This window comes from Pundamilia nyererei, unplaced genomic scaffold, assembly GCF_000239375.1.
Source record: "Pundamilia nyererei isolate P.nyererei 1_Seehausen unplaced genomic scaffold, PunNye1.0 scaffold00118, whole genome shotgun sequence".
NCBI classification, from domain to species: Eukaryota; Metazoa; Chordata; class Actinopteri; order Cichliformes; family Cichlidae; genus Pundamilia; species Pundamilia nyererei.
The window spans coordinates 1,742,649-1,764,038 of NW_005187519.1; the positions used below are offsets into that span (position 1 = coordinate 1,742,649).

Consider the following 21,390-nt stretch of genomic DNA (forward strand, 5'->3'; position numbering starts at 1 on the left):
CCAATCTGGGAATATATATATTTTTCTCCCCTATTGACCAGTGGTTGCCAGATAGTTGCCAACAGGTCCTTAGGTCTACATGGCTGAGGCCTTATGTCCTTGATTAGGCTCCAGTATACAGCTAGTAAATTAACTTATTGTACTCGTACTAATAATGTTCATTGTTATAGGAAAATGACAACTCTATACTTTTTACTTTTTTCTGCTCTACAAACCTCTCTGAGCCAAGTTCTAACTGAGGCTTCTTCCTGCTGAAAGGGAGTTCTTCCTCGTCACTGTCCCCAAGTGCTTGCTGACATTGGATAAACAAAATTTTTACTGAATCAAAAGTAGTTTATTGGTTCACATTGTTGGTTTATTGGTTCATATTTGTGTATGATTGGGAGAACATATTTGCCTGTGCAACTTGTTCAAAGGATGAAGCAATTAGTTTAAAGAATTTTGTCAGATTACAAGAATATGACAGAAGAAGCAACCAAAATTGCATTCAAAGAACCTTTAGAAAATTGCTTTTAGAGCCTAACAATAGGACTGAAGACTGGGGATTACCCCCTCCCCCCTCCAATCTCCCCCAATATATTGTAGTTAGAAAATCAAAAATGCCTTCTTAAATTAAAGCCAAAAAATACCTTGATTTGATTTGGCACTAGGCCATCTGAGCATTCCTAAAGGGGGCTGGGTTGCTGCTAGGCATCAGAAGGAGGGATAGTAATGAAAGCTTGATGAGGATGCTTCTCTGAATCCACCAGCATGATTAGGCTTTAATTACAGAGGGCCACCTCGACATATTCCCAATAATTGGAAACACCTAAGAGCTTGCCTGTCCATGGCATGGAACCAAAGAATCCACGACTCACAAACACTGTTAGGACAAAAGCGTCGTTTGGATTTTTGATGCTCTTGAATTTGAAACTAAAGACTGAAGCCTGACTTCATGGATGTCAGCTGCTGAGTAGTTAATAATCTTACTAAGGAGTTCTTGTTATCACTGGAGACAGTGGCAGATAGCACTGATGATTGGAGCATGGATTACGACAGGATGAGGGAGGCTTTAAACTTGTTGCAGATTCTCAGTATGCCGGCATCTCTACGTTGCCAGATGTGACAACAACATCACTATATGGCTGCCAGACACCTACAAGACACCCACAGGCATTGGCAGCTCCCTCTGTGAAATTTCCGACTGCACAACCTCATGTAAAATAAAGGGGGCTTTATATTCTACTGGTTAGGTGAATCACTGCCTTGCCTAAAGAATTCAGGTTTCTTTCATAACAGATGCTTCAATTCAGTGCTTCACACCATTTATACCCTCTTTCAGTGGTGGGAACCATGGCTCAGTCATTGTATATAAAACAAAGACAGCGTTTCTGAAATGTGCTCAGGTGTTTTGTGGGTGAATAGCAGAGCAGAGATATAGACGATTCAAGGGCACAGTCGTACGCCTGTGGGGTGCTGAACAATGACACAGTATGCTTAAAAAGCGGATTTTTTTTTATGTGGTTTGAATTTTTTATCGTTAAATGATACATTTTTCATTTTAAGTTTAATTTCCAATTCAGAACTAGGCCTTTTCTTACAACCTTAATGGCCTCGTCTGTCAAATAATTTATAATTTACCTGCCTGATACCTGGGAAAACCAAAAACAGAGAGCTCTTTTGTTCATACAAAGCATGCGGTTGTCAATGATGCATGTACGAAAAGGTGTATGCACATAAAAAGGTCGACACCTTTTATTAAATTCTGATGCATTTACTGTTTATTCATATATCTACTATAGATTGAAATCCATATTTAGGATAAGATGAGCTTTTATCATGGGTGATGTGATCCTATAGTTTTTCCTGATTCAGATAAATGTTATCTTTGATGCAACAGGGTGAGGGGACAGGGTGAGTGAATACACATAATCAAGGATTCAGCAGCTCTGTTTATCAACTCAGTTTTCCTATTATTCAGATTATTCTGCTTGGCATCCCTGGTGTAATTAGCTGGATAACAAATCCACTTCTTTCCACACTGTGTCTGCATTAATTCCGTTGTATTCACTGAGTGTCAAGTGCTATCAGGAAAGCAGAAAATACATGGAATGGGTTGTTGTTTTAATTTTGGATTTTCAATTCTAACTGTGTGATCTGACATCGTTTGGGGCTATTGTGAGCCATTTTTTAATGCTATTTCATCGGGTCCATCAGATTAGGCTCCAGTGTGAATCCTTTTCTTAGCCTCTAGCATGGCTTGAGGGATGATATGATATTTCTCCTGGTCAAGCCACTGCTTTGGTTCAGAAAGAGACATCTCAATAACTATTGGATGGATGCATTCGTGATCCACAGAGACTGAATCCTACTGGGTTTGTTGGTTCTCTTACTTTTCCGCCAATATTACTCACACTTGAACAACCAAGAGTGTGAACAATCAAAATAACCTATTTGCCATAAGTCCAACCAGCTGATTGATCCTTCTTGAGCTGGTTGACTGCTTGCCTTTATTTTGTGTCTTGTTTTTGTTGGCTTCAATATTTTGTGGAAATCTCAGGCACACTTTTTGTTTTGGATTGACACAAGATTGACAGGAAAACCCAGAAGTTGAGGGGTTTTTTGTTCAGTGAACTACTTGGGATTAGTAAAACATGAAGTGGATTGGGCAGCACGGTGGCACGGTGGTTAGCACTGTTGCCGCACAGCAAGAAGGTCCTGAGTTCAATTTCAACATCAGGCCGGGGTCTTTCTGTGTGGAGTTTGCATGTTCTCCCCGTGTCTGTGTGGGTTCCCTCCGGGTACTCTGGCTTCCTCCCACCATCCAAAGACATGCAGCTTGTGGGGACAGGTTAATTGGATAACCCAAAAAATTGTCACTAGGTGTGAATGTGCAAATGAATGTGAGTGCGAATGGTTGTCTGTCCCTGTGTGTTGGCCCTGCGACAGACTGGCGACCTGTCCAGGGTGTACCCTGCCTCTCGCCCTATGACAGCTGGGATAGGCTCCAGCGCCCCCCGCGACCCTGAAAAGGATAAGCGGAAGTGAATGGATGGAAGTGGATTGGATCTTTGCATTTGTGAACGAAATGAAATCTATGGGACTGAGTTGAAAGAGGGTTTTTTGTGTGCGTGTGTATGGATTTATGAATATATTTTTGCAGTACTTATTGAAAATGCCATTGGGGTTGATTCCATTTGATGTTCAGGTATTTTTCTTGACTTGTTTCAGGAATCAGACTGGCAGAAAGATAATCTTACATCAGGAGATAGACTAGGCTGGCATCCCAGGTCTATAAGACCCAAACCCAAGTAAACTGTCTCGCTGCTTTTTAAGAGACAACCAAGATTTCACTCAGTATTACATAGTCCTTAATGCTCCACAAGCTACAGACATTCACCAACAGATGTCTGTACAAAATCTTGCAGATCCAGTGGCCAGAGAAGACTGTCAATAAAAGACCGTGGATAAGAACAAATCAGGAACCAACAGCCACACAGATCTTTAGAAGAAAGTGGAGCTGGATTGGGCACACCTCAGAAAGCCTAACATCACTAGACATTACTAGGCAGGGCATGACCTGGAATCCACAGGGAAAAAAGAAGAATTAATGTCCAAGGAACACACGGAACACTGACCCTCCTGGAGGGATTGCAGGAGATCACCCATATTTGAGTGCACTAGCAGGGAGTTGTCAAGTTGTCTTACGCTACTCATGGGGCAAAAGCTTAAGTTAGGCTAAGACAAACCTTAAACAACAGTAGTTGGGGTCATTTTTATAGGAAGAGGATTATGAAAGACAGAATCTGGGGGCTTAATGTGCAAATCATCTGCATATTTCTTGCTTTAGTCTTTCCAGACAGCCACTGTTGTTAGTGGCTTTAATATGGGGGGAACAATTTTGTGATTGTGGCCATGCCACTGCAACTTTTAGGCACTAGTACCAGGTTTTTATGTTTTCCATCGACATTGTGTCAGTGCTTTTTTGGTGAAATTTCAGCCTTCATGCATTTTAAGAAGCATCCCCAATTTTAGATTCTGAACAAAATATTACGTAGTATTGGTTTGTATTATGTCATTTTATGTGCGTCTGCATCTATGAAGGTCTTGGTTTTATGGTAGCTATTCCCATATTTACTGATATCAGTGGCTCTGGTGTTGAATCAGCAAGTTTTTAAACTTTTTCACGTACACAGTGTGGGTGCAGGTGCATAGCAAGTTGTTTCTTGGTGCTTTTGATGAACAAGCTGTCATTTTGACAATTTGGGACTGAAAATGATGTATTGTTACTATAAAAAAATAGTAGTTAATTTGAAGAAAATTACTAACACCAGGCTCTGTTCACCTTGTCTGCAATCCCTCGGGAGTTTCTTGTGGTTGCACATAGCACCTAGGTACTACCTCCCATAGCCACTGACTTTGGTGGTTCCAATGTTATGGCCAACAGTTTTGTGTTACATTGCCATTACCAGCTTTCTGGCATTGACACCGGTGGTAGAAATGTGTTGTAACCTGTTCTAGGTCTAAATCAGGCAACATGCAATTTAAGGCAATAGCACAACATCAGTGTAAAAATGGGGGGAGGAAATGGGACTTATGGCTTTTGAGTGAAATGGCTTTGATTGCCAAGAAATCCAGTCATTCATGTTTCCCACAATAAGTTATAAAGTACATTTTTAATTTGTTTAACACCCATTACATTCTTGTTAGGCTCAGCTAAATGCTGTGAAAAAATCTTAGCCCTGCCAAGCTGCTACGGACATTTGCCATAATTGAGAGTTAAATGCACCGAAAGAATTTTGCCCATTGCCCTACAACAATAACATTACCCTGTATGATGGTACTTTTATGAATATATGTGCTAGTGTGAATGTGGTTCTCTGGTCTTTTTCCTGCCAGAACACATTTTGACCATTTAGCTCTGCTGTGAACTCACATACAACCTCATTTCCATCATGGGGAATGAAAATGACGATTGAAAGCCATTCAGGGGACGTGCGACCTTTATTGAAAAATGACTCTATCGTTTCTAATTTCATAATGTGTCTCTGCGATTGACATAGTAGGTATATTTAGGTAGATAATATGCAGCCTGTCTGTAATTAAAGATAAAAGAACATTAAGTTCGACAGATACATGTAAGCTTCTTGATGAGGGTGCCCATTTCAATTAGGGAGCATTAAATGAAACAAAAAACCTTATGGGAGTTTCTCACTGCCAGACCCAAGGAGAATTAATACGCTGCATAGGGCCATTTACCAGGGAGTAATTACTCCCTAATTAGCCATTAGTTATTCGATTAGCCTTTTATCAGCTAGTCATGGTCAAAAGGCAGGAATAGCGGATAAGTCATCACCTTGGTTGGTACCAGATATAATTAACATGCTGTAGCTTCCTCGGAGGGAGACAACGAGAGTGCGCACTGAGGCAAAGTAAAGGTATTCTGGCCCATTTCCCGTGTTTGATCAAAAGAAACGATAAATCAGAGCCCTTTTTACTCTTCCAAGGGTGGTTTACTGCAAATAGCAGAAATAGGAGGATGTAAATGAAATTACCTGCCCACTTTTACTGAGCTGGTTTAACTGCAGCAAACCCAAATCACTCGGTCCCTGCGAGTGCTCTGGTCGGGCAGAAGAAAAAGCGAAAGGGTTTGTGGAACGTCCTCTAGGAGCGTATTGTTAACAATCTGAATGGCTCTGTGATTGAGACTTGATAAGAAATCATAAAATATTCTATGTGAAGATGGATGATTAGGTGCATATTGTTACAGGATGAAACTGCCATTAAAAGACCAGCCAAGAACCATGAATACTCCATGCCAAACTGCTTCTACCATTTATTACACATAATTACATTCTTAAATAAAAACGATTCACCGAACAGTTCCTTGCATAGAGATATTACAATACCAATTTAAAAAAGGAATTATGAAACAAACCGGTAACAAAAATAAATCTTTCTCATTTTTCCATAATAAAGAACATTATCGTACCCATACATCATAATATACAAATGATAAATTTGAAACACTTTTTACAGAGAAAGAAAAGGAGAAAGAGAACAGAGGAGAAAAATAGAAGGGAGGTGGAGGTGGAAGGGTGGTTGGGAGGCAGGTGGGGGGGGGTTGGACAGAGGAGAGGAGTTGAAAGGGATCATATCTGAGAAAATGGAAGGAAGGGGGTAGGGAGGCAAAGAGGAGGAGGGGGAGGAGGAAGAGGGGGAAGTGATGAGAGAATGCTGGTAGAAAAACGGGGGTGTGTTTGATTTAAAATTCAGACCTGGTGGAAACAGAAGTGGTGTCACACATAGTAATGCGTGTGCACCCCCCTCTGCTGAGAGCAAGAGCTGCAGTCTGGATCTCCGACTCTCACAAGGTGTAGGAAAAACCCACAAGGAGAGCGCAGGATAGGTGTTTGTGTCTGTATGTGTTTTTGTGAGTGCGTGGATTCGAGATGTGCTTGTACACATTTGCGCATTTGTGGATGCGCCCAAGCGTGTCTGCAGGCATGCGGCTTGTGTAGGTTTGTCTGCACATCTGCAATGTATGTGAATCCGTGAAGCGTGTATGCATGTACCTTTTGTGCTAAAAAAAAACGGCTACTATACAGACTTTCGTGACCAGTGTTTCATCACCGAGGGGTCATCGTGTGAAGTATGGTGCACAAGCGGACAGAAAACAGCAGATATGCAAGTGGGCGTTCCAAAAAATTCAGAGTGCAAATACAAACGGACGAAGAAAAACACAGGCACGGCAGAATTAACAATCATTCATTAAGATGACACAGAACTGAACCGCATCCTCAGAGACGACATGAAACGACCTTTCCAAGAAAACACATTCACTTTTGAAATCCCAGTTCTCGAGCTCCCGGCAGATACATGAAGAGAAAAAATGTTTCTGTCAGCTCACAACAAGAGTCAGGCAAAATTTTAAACTGTCCTGTCGTTGGGATCCATATCTTTAAACTTTTAAAATTTCAGTCCAAAATATTCCGCTATCCTTGAATAGTAAGGAGCGTGAACACACAAAAAAACCAAACCAAACCAAATAAAAATCTAAGAATAAATTAATAAATCCCCCTTTTCCCATTCAGTTGAACCAGTTCACTTCAACACCCTGTTGAAATACTCAAATACGCACACATAGAGCTGCCATCGATGATACAATTTTAACCCACAGGTTAAACTTGAATTCTTCATTTCATCTTCACATGAGGAGAGAAGCTAAGCAGGAAAAACTTGGGTCTGCTAGCCTGGTACGAAATGATAGACTTCCAAATCATCATTTCCAAATATAAAATGCTTCCAGTATTCATGATTTTCTAATCTGTGTCTCAATTCCGATACTTATGTTAGTAATTTTCCATGCAGGAAGATAAATTGACAATCTACTAGTTAAGTGACGACGTATCAACCCTGTCTCCAGGTCCAAGCATTTACTGCATTGTCTGAGGCCGTAATGATTTGTGCTGTGCTTTAGTTAATAGAAAAAAAAGCTGTTTTTAAATTTTTTTATATTCATGTGCATCACGTCTTTAAGCTCATTTTTTAAAAGCTCATTATGTGCACTATAACCAAAAGAATCACTCTTAGGCTAGCTCAGATTTCAGTGACTATATTAAGCTTAGGACCAAGATTTTTCTTTTTTTTTTTTTTAGCTAAACCACACAGCAAAAAAAATAACTAACCTCGAGCTGTGGACAGCTTCTTGCCTTCTTCCTCAACACGGAGAACAGTTTAAATCCATCATCTTCCCTGTGCTATTGCATTTGTATTAGCTATAGCTCTGCAGCTAGCCACCAGGTAGCACTTATTATGTGCAAATATCCATTTATCCCATTAGTCAAATGTCTCTAACTCTCCAAACATTGCTACTATTTAGTATTCCATCTTTGTTGTTGTCCAAATGTATAGCATTATTGTCTTTTTATTTATTTTTAGAATACTTCAGTTAGAGCATGTTATATGTAGTCCGCTAACTTCCTGCTAACATCTAACCCTGCTAAAGTTACTAACTCCTCTTTTCATGGATGGCTGGACATGAATCTTTATTGTTACACTTGAAAGAAAGCCATAGTAATTGTTTTTATTTGAGCTGAAAGAATTTCAACTGTTCTAAAGGTGCCTTGGTGTTTTGGGAAGGGAAGCAGCATTTAGACCTGGAAATGGCTAATAATGTCGGACTTAACAAGTGGATAGCAGCATTTTACCATGCCTCACTTAGCTAATGGATTTTCCTCAAGGAACACACCTGCAAACAGCAAGTATGGAAGTATGCAAGTTGAGACACAGCTAAATACTAACAGTAGTTTCAATCTGGAAGGCCTGCGAAAAATCTTGGCCTCCTTAAAACTAAGTGGTCAGTCTCTTTTGTCTTTGCAAATTGACCTTGCAAAGACAGGAGAGAGAAAAAACAAGTTATCTGACAGGTATTTGCTCAAGAACAAATAAACGTCAGACTTGCTTCCACATTTGGAATAAGTTCACTACGTGAAGGAGTTATTGACGCTGTATCTACCTTCAGAGCCACTACTACATCGTGTCTAGAAAATATTGAGCTAGACTGCACTAATGCACAAACTGTTATGTGCCTCCGGTGTAACAGAGTAAAGTAAATGTTGTGTATTTTATTCCAAAATGCAAACAGATGCAGGTTAACTTTTGCTTCAAAGCGAAGCACACAAATTAAAGTCTTAAAATAAAGAATTTACGCTTTGACGCAACTGTCCTCAGTAAAGTTTCGTCAGTATCTTCACAGTCTACTTTTGTTCAAGCTCTCTTCTGTGTTTACCTTCATCTGCGACACGAAGACATTTATGACCTTTTTATCAGTCTTGGTTGTATCTAAGTAAAGTCAGGTCACACAGGACAGATGATAATTCCAGTTTTCTCAGAGTGAATGTATGTGTCTCTTTGTGCGTGTGGGTTTCACTCCACTGCAGTTTTGTGAGCTGATGGGGCAGTTATCATTGCTGACTGAGCAGATCCGATCCTCCCCTAACACACTCCAGACCCACTGGAAATCCATACTCATGACCTCTTAGTGGTCCAGTAAAAGTTACCAGGGTGTGACTAGCTAGTTTTCCAAATCCCATTGTTCATTTTAACAGTAAAAAAGTATAAATACAAATGGTGCCTTGTATGATCTTACCAACCACACCTCTGGGCCCAGCAACATGTTCAATTTGTTTCTTCCAAAAAGTTCTTCTATTTCTGGCAGAGTAGAAATCTGCATTCAGTCCTACATGTTGATCGGGAATGTCCTTTGTTCTGCATAGGGCCATGTTTAAAGAGCTGTTAAATGGTGCTTTTTTTAAATTATTATTATTTGTTTCTCAAAAGGCTAAGAGCTGCTAAATTGGAAAAAGTAGTATGCAAGGATGGTATGAAAAGGACAGAACCTAGTGGCTAGTTAGTTGCCAATCACTCTTAAGTGCAAAGAGATCATTTTGGGCATCTACTGCAGAGGGTTTTTTTTTGTTTAATTGTTTTTTGGCTGCCAGTGAATTCTCCAACGCTGTCTTTTTTAACTGTTTTTTTTCTTCGTCAAAAAAACAGGAGAACTATTTCCTAGAAATAAAATAGCCTTTACGTACATAGTGATTTTCGTTTGTGTTCGGTGTGCTATCGCAGCAAGCTAGCTGCTTCAACTTGTGCATTTGGCTGTCCACGCTCATTTGGTACGTGAAAGCCATCGTTTGTTGAGTCCCTAATTAATTCCCGGTTCAAGACAGTGGATAAATTTTTACAAAAGTTTGCCAACAGAGTCAATTGCGCAACAGTTTTTTGACAACAACTCATTAGAGCTAAGATCCCAGAGAGGAAAAACACTCCTAAGAGCCATCTCGCATCTCATGAACCACTCAGTTCCAGCTGATGTTCTAGGAGTCTTTCGCAGTGTAGGTAACAGTGTAGGTAAGTTAGCCTTGCCTAGTCGTAACCGGTAAAAGGAAGTTCATAGAGCAAGCTAACCGCCTACATGACCTCAGTCAGTCTTCACAGCACATCAGTGGGGCACACTCCCATTTTCAAGTCTTCGAGATCTATTGGAACTCTCCATTCAAGCAAGTGCTCATATGCCATGAAGTCATAGGGATTTATGAATGGATTCAGTTGGCAGATAAGACAGATGTTCGATGAAAACTATCAAATATTTGTTGGATATATAAGAAATGGTGAATTCTAAAGGGTGTGGCGAGTATTGAGGGAGTGAAAGTCAGCCTTTGCGCTTGCTTGGCTGAACTGCTATTGACAATGAATGAACTCTTCTTTTCAATAATATGTGTTGTAACAGTAGTACTCCTCGCAGTACACCAGAGTTACAGTACAACTGGTCCAGTTTGGCATTGGTGTCCTAGCTGGCATGTGGAGCACTGCTGCATGAACAGGGCTGGAAGCATTTCACAGAGGGACCACAGCAAGGCAAAGACTGCAAAGGGTGAGAAATAAAAAGCTGCCAACTACAGGCACGTGGCCCGCCGCTCGTCATGTCACATCCCCTCTGAGACACATATGAAGGGTGGGATGGAGCGTCTGTATAGTCCACAAAACGACACAGGGGAGTTGGGGGGATGGTTGTGAGGTGAAGATGTGTCACCGTGGAATCATGGACCAACTGGTCGTGCACAGATTGACAGAGCCACTTAGGATCAGTTTGTCTGTCTGCCTGTATTTCTGTCTGTAGTCCCTGTGTGGTTTCAATTTCTCCAGTCGAGAAAGACCAGATCTTGTGTTTTCTTGTTTTTTTTTTTTCAATCCGTCCTGCTGTCTCTCTCTGAAATCCAAGGTGTTATTTTTCTGCAGACGTTTCCTCTCTTTCTTCCACTCTGCCTCCATCCTTTTCCTCTCTCTTCCATCCACTCTCCCGCTGACCTCTCCCGAATCTCTCAGATGTGCCTCTTCATGTGTAGCGCCAAGTGATCCGACCGCGAGAAACACCTGCAACCAAAGACAGAGAAACAGAGAACAGCTTGTTAGCTCGTTACCAATGCAAGGGGAAGAAGTTTGTTTTGTCGATTGAGCTAAATGTTGCTGTTAGCTAGTGAGTGCTGAGCCACTAATGCACACGCAATTAGTATATGTGTAACTAATTCATAATCAGCATTTTCAGCAGCACTCCTAATGACTTCAGCTGCGGCATGAATAACTAGAGAGCCCGCAGATGGATCTGTTGAAACAGTGTGGTGGTGGTAGTGGTGGGGAGGAGGAGCAGCATGCAAAACATGTGCTGTAAAACGATAGCTAAATTAGATGAATCAAAGCCTCTCATCTGAAATCAGGCTTGCAGAATTGCTGGGGCGTAGCTGCAGAGTGAAAAATGGAATTGCTCTGGAAATACGTCGGCCTATTTTTTTTTTCCGGGAGGGTTTTAAAAATAATTTTTACTAATGATTATTTCAACCTGATTGCCACAAAGTGACATAATATATGCTTTCAGCTGGTGTTTTGTTTATGCCACACTTGCTTACATACAGATGCAGCCATTATGAGACCTCCTTTTTCATCTCCAGATCAACAGCGTTTCTATGGCATGCTTGCTGAACTAAGACTACAGCTTCGTTCCCCAGAGAAGCAGTGCTTTCCAAAAAGAAAGTGTTGCTTTCTTTTAGATAATTGGAAGTTGGATGTTTTGCTGATTAGTGTGTGAGAAATATTTTGGATGGAGGCGGAGGCTGGTTTAGAGTTGAGTAAAGTGGATAAATTTACTAATGCTGTGCAGAAAAAAGAAACAAACAGCTTCCAATTTGCAGAATTTTCAAAGCTTCTAATGCTTTAGGAAGTGTCTCTAAACAGAAGAAAGGCTAAGTTTAAGAAAATAGCTGCTGTTTTATGTCCCTTTGTTATGACAGAATAAATAACCACAGCACGCTAGTGTTAAAGTGCATCACTCCCAGCCGTTACAGATGAGTATGACACTAAAGGTTCAAGGAAAATATTGAAAGTGTTTCATAGCTAATACACTCTTATTTATACAGCATTTTGACACCATCTACATATCAGACAGGGTGCAACCAGTTGAAGAAACATCACAAGCATGGGCTGGATCTGACTGAAAAACCACTGCATGACCATTCATTAACAAGTTGTCAATCAGAAGGTAGCTACATCTTAAAGAATAGCCTGGAACCATAATTAAAATCAGAATATCCACGTGGTAGTAGCTCTTCTTGCTCAAGTTATAAGTTTTGTTGCTATTGGTTGGCTATATTGCACAAACTAATGAGAATTAAAATCAACTGATAAAAAGTTCCCGTAAAATGGCCAATATGACCTTGATGATGAGCATGATTTGGATTAAGAATCCTTAGGTCAGGGGTGGCCAGTTAATTTTCCCAAAGGGCCACATGAGAAACTAGGACTGTTGTGGAGGGCCGGACCACACCAATAGGTTTTTAGAGAGATAAATTTAATGTGGAGCAGAATTTTGTTCATTGGCGCGGGCCTCCACAACAGTCCCAGTTTCTAATACTTACACTCGTCTGAGTATAAGCATGAGCAGTCCATACAAGTTCACAAAAATCTGACCAATACCCTAGTAGTGATCATTCTAAAAATGAAAGTGCTCATAAAACAATCAATATGACCTTGACCTTGAGCAAAATTTGGGTGAGGCCCCTTCAATCAGGGTGGGCAATTAATTTTCCCGAGAGGCTACGTGAGAAGCAGGGACTGTTGTGGAGGGTCGTGCCCACAAGCTTACAAAGGGATAAAATTAATACAGAGTTTGACTGAGTTCAGGTTATTGGTGTGGCCCTCCACAACAGTCCCAGTTTCTAATGTGGCCCACTGAGGAAATTAATTGTCCACCTCTGCCTTAGTAAAAAAAACCATGCACACAATGATCATCTAAAATCTGACACCTCTCTAGGAGAATTAGCAATTGCTTTGAACACAGGTACAGATAAATGATGGATGCCTCATCATTGCACAAGCCCATTGGTTCTATGACCAAATGAGTTAAAAATGAGAACAATGCTGTCCAGAATAAGACTTGATACTAGAGACTACAAACACATGAAAGAAGTGTTTACTGAGGTAATAAATCCAGTAAGAAGCAAAGATTATGCAGTGTGATTCCTATTTGCCATTAGAGACGTCGCCTCTAAATATTAGTCAGAAGGCTTTTGAGGTTTATGATAGCCGTGGATGTGAGGTAATTTAACCTTGACTGTTAATTTAAGAATTTTTATAGCTCAATCGTAACATACCATAGTCTTTCTTTGAACTCAGATTCTAACATTTATCACTTCATGCCTTCATGTCATGAATTTCTAGAAGATGTTCCTTTCCTACCTTGTTTTTTTTTTACACAGGTTTCAGATTGGCTCTTTCCACTGAGACAGAGGGAACTGTCTAACACGTCTTGATGAATCAGTGTTTGGCCAAGAGAGGGAGTCACATGTGATGAGCCACCAGTCATCCGTCTTACTGTCATACCTGTGTGTGTGTTACTGTCTTTGTGCGCACAAGTGTGTGCACCCGTACAAACACATGTGGGATAAATGAACGGCTCAGAAGACATTCATGGGTGTTCTGTGTGTGTGTGTGTGTGTGTGTGTGTGTGTGTGTGTGTGTGTGTGTGTGTGTGTGTATGTGTGTGTGTGTGTGTGTGCGTGTCACTGTGAGTGCGTTCGCTGAGACAGATGGTAAAGTATGAGTCACGACTCGGGGGCACGACACCAGCTGGCACACCGTAGGTCTGCCTCCTCCTTCCCTCGTCCCCCAACTTCCCCCATCCTCAATCTTCCACCCTGACTTTTTTCTGTCTCCCCTGTTTCCCCTCTTCCTTCATCTCAGCAGGGTGTGTGTGCACTTGTGTGTGTGTGTTAGGCTGGAGGGGTTGGACATCCTGTGACACATGACAGAGGTGGGCCCAAATTAGGGATGTGCCTGTAGGGGGTCTGGTAGCGGGGGGAGGTGGGAAATCAGGGGGGAGGGATACTGTATTTACAGTCTCTCCAGCTGAGACCTGATTAAGTTGACACTGCATGGCCCTCTGCCCCCTGACACACACACACACACATATGCATACACACTTTTCAATAGGCATCAAGGCAAAGTACCTTAGGTGAGGAGGGAATTTCTTTTTGTCCTTTCATAATGAACCTATGCATGATTCAAGAAGTCATATATTCAATAACACCCTGCACTGTGATCAGTTTTGAAACTGTCAAAAAAGACTGCACTGTCCTTTAAAAGACACACACTGTTTTTTGCTCGCAGCGGTTTTTGACAATAGATGACATCTTTATTCCCTAATTTCTAGCTCCATGAATAATTAAATGCCGTTGCATGTAATTTCCAGAAAAAGAAGAAAATGATTGATTAAAACAAGGCTGTCAGCACAATGTAAAGGATACAATTACAAGAATAATTTGGGTGAAGACAAATGTAAGTGAAACAAATGAAGGAATGGCAAAAAAATGTAAGTAAAACATGCAAGTAAATGTAAGTTAAAAACAAGTAAATATGAAGATAAATTTAAGTTAGCACGTAAGTAAAAGTAAATAAAAGTATTTTATAGAAAACATATCCGTATGTTAATGGCAAATGAAAGAAACTTTCCTGTTAAATTACAATAAGGCACTGGAGAGAAGCTTAAGCAGGATTAAAATGTGCCTGTTGTAACTACGACAGCAGTTCCTTTTTAATGTAAAAACAATCCAGCGCTGTACTGTGAAATATGAGCTTTACAGGATAATACTGCTGTTTGGTTGCCATCATAGAGCTATTTTGGTGTTTCTGCTAGGATCTCCATAAAATGGTTTACTACCGTAAAATATAACTGCATGTTCTCACTCACATACCCAAGGACATATATACAAAAAAAAAGCTACAAAAGTCACCAAAAAGCCTCTGTATAGCAGAGGAAGCACATTTTAAGGCGGTATTTACCTTGCAGGTACTACTATATATATATTAAAATTTTTTCTTCTGTAGCGCAATAACAAAAAGAACCTTTTAAATTTCCTTTTTTGTGTGTGATGAAATCCTTTAAAAGCACGCTTTTTATCATGGGATGCCTTGCTGCATTGTGGTAGCTCCTGTAGACAATATTGCTCAGAGATCCCAGAGGTGTCAGCGAGGGCCAGATCAAAGACAGACAGCAGGGTGTAATTAAAATAGCAGTAAAGATTTTTGTGTCGGCAGCAAGCTGATCATTTAAAAAGTGAATAATTGCCTTAAAATGTTTGGGGGTTTTTTTGGTCAGTGGAACCAGATTTAAGGAGCCCTTTCCCTTTGCTTCATAATTAAACAGAGGCCAAGGTGCCTAATTAGGAAGAGTCACAGTCAAACTATAACAGATCATCTCTTTCCGGTGACAGTCAAGGGTGTAAAGGTGCATGACTTTGAGATTCATATGATGTTTGATTTAAAACAGCAAACAAAACATTATCTATGATCTGCAAAGTGTTTAATGGCAATAGTCCATCATAACTATCATAAAAAAACAATTATTGTTAAAATGTTAACGAACAAAAAAGCAAATATTTAACGCTAATGTTTCACAACTGTTTCTATTATAGGTTTATAAACAATATGGGAGCATTATCTGTTTATTATCAAACTGTTATTGAAAATACTTGTTAAAAGCAGTATATGCAGGAAGTTGTTAGGTTATAAATCACCTGGAGACTGTAGTTTGTGTATTTAAGCATCAAACTTAGGTAGGTTTAGGAAAAGGTTGTGATTTGGTTTAAAACACTCTCATTTGCAACATTAAATGTGCACATTTAAAAGATGTCATTTAAAGATTCAATCATTTTTTCCCCTTTTGTTCTGGCTCTCTCTACTCTCTTCTCTTTCCCCTAACCCCCAACCAGTTGGAGAGGATGGGTGCTCCATGAGCATAGTTCTGTTGGAGGTTTCTTCCTATTAAAATGGTGGTTTTCCTCTCCCCTTTCTCCAAGTGCCTGTTCTTTAGAGGTCCTGTGATTATTTTTTCTGTTTATTGCTAAAATAACTGTTAGTTAAAGTTAATTAACAATTTTTTTTTTAATTCATTAGTTGTTTTTGTTTTTGTGTGGTAAACTTCTCGGATGCTCAGCTTGCTCTGCACAAGGACTTTTCAGGTGACAGGGATTATCGAGTTCACCGGAAAGCCTGCCCAATCACTGGGCCAGCCTGGGGCTTTATTTCCAGTAACCCACACACACACTTACACCTGTATTTAGGGTTATGGTGGCTTCAACAATTCCCCAAATACATTTCCCTCCTGTAAATGTCTAAAAATCTACAAATTCAACCAATTTTCACTGTTTAAACTAAAGTCAGTGACTGTTGAGATTAATGACTGTATATAAAAGATAGCCATGACATCACCCGATGGTCAGTGAGGTCCACACTTGAAGACTCAAGTTTTACCCGGCATAGTCTTATGTACCTTTAAGTATGTTTTCATCATGTATTAAATAAAACTCTAAGCTAACAATCGAGACCCTAACCTAAGTGTGTAAGAAATGAGAAATGTGGATAATTTGCCAGATTTCTGTACAGTCAGACGAGTGACCCCCTGCTGGGCAAAAAAAGAGCACAGATTGAATGGACTATAGCACCAGCTTCACCCTCAAAGGCTGTGTCTATCTTTTCTTTATTGCCAGTGTTTCTGATAATAAAGCCAGTATTTATTTACTTAATACCCTGCAAATTAAATTAATATCCCAGGTTGTTAGGTGTTTCATTGCTAATGAAACTCATTTTACACCTCTGTCCCGCTCTGAATCCAAATAAAGACTATCTATCATCATGTGTGTAAATTCACTATTAATATGCTGCACCGTCCCTAATGTGGGTCTAGAGCTGAAACACTGAGCTCAACTCGCTCAAACACTGAGCGAGTTGGGTCTTGGAGCGCACATTAGTAATCCTGCCAACACACTTTTAAACTGGGTCAGTACCAAAACACATTTCAGGGTGTGTAACCAGCATCTTGTCTTCACTACACCAAACACAATGTTAAAACACAGCCTGCTGTGCTTGTGGAAGTACTTCAAATAGCGCTCGGATAAAAAAGCGAAGAAAAACATATAAGACACGGGGAAGGAGGGAGAGGCGTGTTTTGACAGACCTGTCACAGTGGTTGCACTTAAAAGGCTTGGCGCCGGTGTGTTTGCGGTAGTGCCTCGTCAGCTCGTCGCTCCGGGCGAATCGCCACTCGCAGCCCTCCCACGAGCACTTGTATGGCTTCTCACCTAGGGGGTAAAAAAAAGCACACGTGAGCACCTGTTTGATCGCTCATACACCAATCACACGCTTATTTGTTGTTCTGCGCCCATGCAAAAAGCTCTTTGCCGCCAACCCTTTATCTTCCTGTTTGATATTGGCAGAGCTTTTATTTTAATGAGTGTGTCCTGTATATTGTGAGTGCATGTTAGCTTCCAGTCTGATAAAGATCCCTGTGCCTCCTGTCACCATTTCCTTTTTTAGGGACTGTAAAGAGAGCAATGGGATGAGATGGAGAAGCTCCCACTGGTCTCCAATCTTGCTGAACATGCAGAAGAGGAGAGGAGGGTTGAGAGAGAAGAGGTTGAGAGGGAGGGAGGGTGGGAGGGAGGGGTGAGGATTAGAGGCAAGGTGGATGAGAGACTGAGAGGAGGAGGTGAGATGAGACCAGGGGAGGGAAAAGTAGAGTAGGAGAGAAGTGTTGCAGAAGTGGATTAAGGCAAAGGAGGCTGCAGATATGCTGGTAGGGAAGGAGGGGGTAGTGATAATTAGGCCAGACACATAATGGCAAGGAGGCCACAATCCGCCAGCTGCGTCCAACTCCGAAGATGTCACCTGCATCAGTCACATCCCATCTGGACTGGTGCTCGAGGCTGACCAACTCTGCTCGAGCGCTTTCACCACGACTACTGGCTTAATTCATTGAATGCGATTATCCAAAGGGACAAAATCAATAGATCAACTGCTCTGTCAAAACTGCAATGAGAGCTTGTGTAAAGTAAGGAGGGGCCACATCTGTGAGCCAAATGTGGGAGATATTCACATAGTATTTCAGGCCGGATCTAAAATAATCAGTACTTTCTTTTTCAATTTTTTTAAAGTGATAAACCATGTCTATATGCTGATTTTGGCTGTAGCGTACCTGCTTTTATTTGAAGATCTGACTGTAATGATGGGAGCGTATCCATTGCATATGTATATGTATTTACCCCCATCTCCTCCTTAATGGGTTGGCCAATCTCAATGAAACTTTGCATACATGACTTATTAACATTTATTAACATTATTTTTATATTTAGATAAACCCCAATTTTTTGTATTTTTATATAATTTATTAATTTCATTACCCCCCTGCCAACAGCGAGCTTCCATTGCAGATCAGCTAAGAGGGAACTTAAATGGTGCAACTCCCTGTGTTCTAATTTCAGTGGATCTGGTACACCTGTGCCATTTATTCCATTCAGTGTAGTTCTTTTGGATATTTAAGTCACCAAGATGACTCTGTCTAGGCCATCAGTTTTGTTTGTGGTTTAAATGTAAGTTTATATCAGTCTGCTGAGTCTATCAGTCAATTTGGTTTATTCTCATTTACTACCTAACCCTCTTTTGCTCTCCTGGACCGCTTTTGTTTCTAGGATCAGGAGTTACACACAATAGCGCCACAATTGGGCAAGACTAAAACAATCTGGATTGATAAATAGGACTGCAGAACAGAGGCAAAATATATATGTATATCTATATCGATATATATATACATATATATATGTATATATATAAATGTAAAAAACTACTCGATTTTGCGGTGAACTGTCCCTTTAACAAAAAACTGTAGAGTTTAAAGTGCTTTTGGTCTAAATCCAGAAATTAGTCTTGTCCCCTTCCATCCCAGAGCTGCAGGTTTTTGGCCATCTGACTCTGGCCAATGAAATTCCTGGGAGGCAGAAATGCCTGAATCCGTTGCCTAGCAATGGGATCAAGGGGGGTGGGGTGTATCTGTGTGTGAGTGTATGTGTAAGAGAGACATGGGGTGGGTAGGGGGTATGTGGTGAAACATGAGGAGGCAGTGCAGCTGGCTGGATCTGGCAACGGTACGCCGCCATGCCACCGGCCAATTACTGAGCACGCTGGCAGAGCACGGAGGCAGTTGCCTAGCGACGGTAGCCGTAGAGCTGTACAGGGCAAGAGGCGGGGGTGAGGGGGCGATGATGGTGGTGGAAGTAGTAGTGGTGGTGCAGGAGGAGGGGGGCACTAAGAGACCAGAGCCTGCAGCAGTACATAACCACTCAGCTACTGACTCCTCCAACGATACACTGCCTCCGTTGCCTAGCAACATCCCCCCCCTTTAGAAAAAAAATCCACCCTCCTCCGCTCTCTCTCAAGATGCCCAAACAGTGAAGTAGAGCAGGTACCCACTCGCCTCTGCAAACAGACACCGGACTGGAAATGCTACTTGTAAAAACATACAGTTCGACTGATTGACAGTTTTAAACGTCCATCAGTAACCTAATCCACTGGATTAGCCTGAACCCAGCAGCATAATCTGATTACCTTCTGTTACTTTTGGATTACTTTGCCTGTATAATGTAGATTATTGAGCTAAGTGGATTATTGTTATGATTTAAAGAATCAGGATTGTGGACAGTTGGGCGCTGCTTTTTAAAACAATTATTTATTCCGAATGATTTAATAAAATCCACCATTAACCGGCACTTCTCCCTTTTCATTTCAGGGAAGAAATGCATAAAATCAAAATACTCCACCCCCTCCTTCCTCCATCTTTACAAATGCTTTTTTATTTTAAAATAATCAAATGAGTGCTCACATATTTCTCATCCATAATCTGATAACTGGGTGTTTCCTGAGTCACCGTAATCCCATTAGGCGTAATCTGTTACTTCCGAATGCTCAAACACACGCACCCATGCGCCCGTTCTCTCCAGCCTCTCAGGTGCCAGTGGTGAAGTTAATTACATTCCCTCCATTAGCTGACGCTGAAGCAGGGCATTTGGGTCTCAGAGGTCATTACAGAGGCTCTCGGAGAGGCGGCTTTATAGGCGCCAGCCCCGCAACCAGCACTGCTGGCTCGGAGATGAGCGAGGGGAAGAGACAAAGATGAAATATGGAGGAAGTAATGGAGAATTGAAGTGCGTTAGTAAGAGACGTGAGGATGATGGGAAAGCATGGGATGAAGCCTTTTTTCATAAAAGGCTTAATCATTTCTAACACAGTGCCTGGCAGGTTTTTTTTAAAAAGGCACTTTAAATTAGTTTTGTAGTTGATTGAAAAAATATTCTCACATATCCAAAGACACATTGTAATATTTTAAAAGAATAAGAGTGGAAAGAGCCTATTTGTGGTCGTAAAGGCCAAATGAGGTGCCATCATTCTCACAATAAATCATAACAGAGATAGCCTTACATCAAAAATATATGGTAGAGTTATTACTGAAATTATGTCACTACTTGTGTTACAAAGGTTCTTCGGTTATTTGCACACCAGGCGGGTACAAAGAAAAAAAAAAGTCTGACGTTGGACTAGAGGACAAGAGCATGATGGTAACCAGGATAGAAGCAAGCGCGTTACACTCCTAACACAACTTCAGCTCTTTGCTAGCATCTGCAAAGACAAGCATGCTAACACAAAGCTAACAAAGGCAGTGATGAGGAGTCCAGCTTTTAGCCTCCATTTCTACCTGATCATGTTTCTACTCTAAATGCTCCTTTTCAGACAGTTTTTTCTACTTTTTCCTTTGTATGATGTCACTTAGAGCTGATACTCCTAATATGGTCACGTCAGGCACACAAGCCCCGCCTCACTGTTGTTCAAGCTTTCTGTTTACAAAAGGCAGCCAATCAGAACAAAATTAGAGTCCAGGAATATAAAAAATATATATATACATATACCTAGACCCCCTTTTAAAAAAACTAAAAGTGGCAAAAGAGCAGAGTGACAGAATATGAGCCCGATAGAGAGGCGAACATGCAGAGAGAGACAGCGTACTGGCTAAAAGACCGAGACAGAATGAGAGGAGGAGAGAGCCAGAGAGGGAAAATGATGAGAAACAGGAGAAAGAGCGAGAGAGCGAAGGCAGAATAACCCAACAGTCCTCGTGTTTTACCCTACCCAAAATCTAATTGTACCATTCCTTATCTCCCATAAGCCTATTCACAAAAAGCTCTACAGGGCACTGTCATTTCAACTCAGCCCGTCTAATTCCAGATTAAATCGTTGCCTTTTCTCCGTCAGTAATTTATGGAAATAACAACTAAGAAAAAGAGGATTTGAGTAATGACATCTTTAAACTTGTCAGGATAATGGCTCAGTGAATGGGGGAGCCCGTGGCACTGCTGTCTTTTTCTGAAGAGGGTCGCTCCACTGTACCTCCCCCATCCCTGTCTTCTGTCTTCATCTACTCTTTGTTTCACTCCACGTCGCTCTTCTCCTCTTTCTTCAGCTTTTGTGGCTCCC

At 41.0% G+C, this 21,390-nt stretch overlaps 1 protein-coding gene across 2 annotated transcripts in view; it reads right to left on the reverse strand.

The window, feature by feature from the left end:
* Window positions 1–5,808: 5,808 nt before the first annotated feature.
* LOC102193214 (Krueppel-like factor 7) overlaps window positions 5,809–21,390 on the reverse strand; it is a 51,726-nt gene continuing 36,144 nt past the window's right edge. For both annotated transcript variants that reach the window (XM_005742255.1, XM_005742256.1), the window contains 2 exons: window positions 17,048–17,171; window positions 5,809–10,917 (listed from right to left, as the gene is read on the reverse strand). In XM_005742255.1, the coding sequence (XP_005742312.1) occupies window positions 10,866–10,917; window positions 17,048–17,171 (176 nt within the window). In that variant the 3' untranslated portion in view covers window positions 5,809–10,865. The remainder of the gene's footprint in view (window positions 10,918–17,047; window positions 17,172–21,390) is intronic.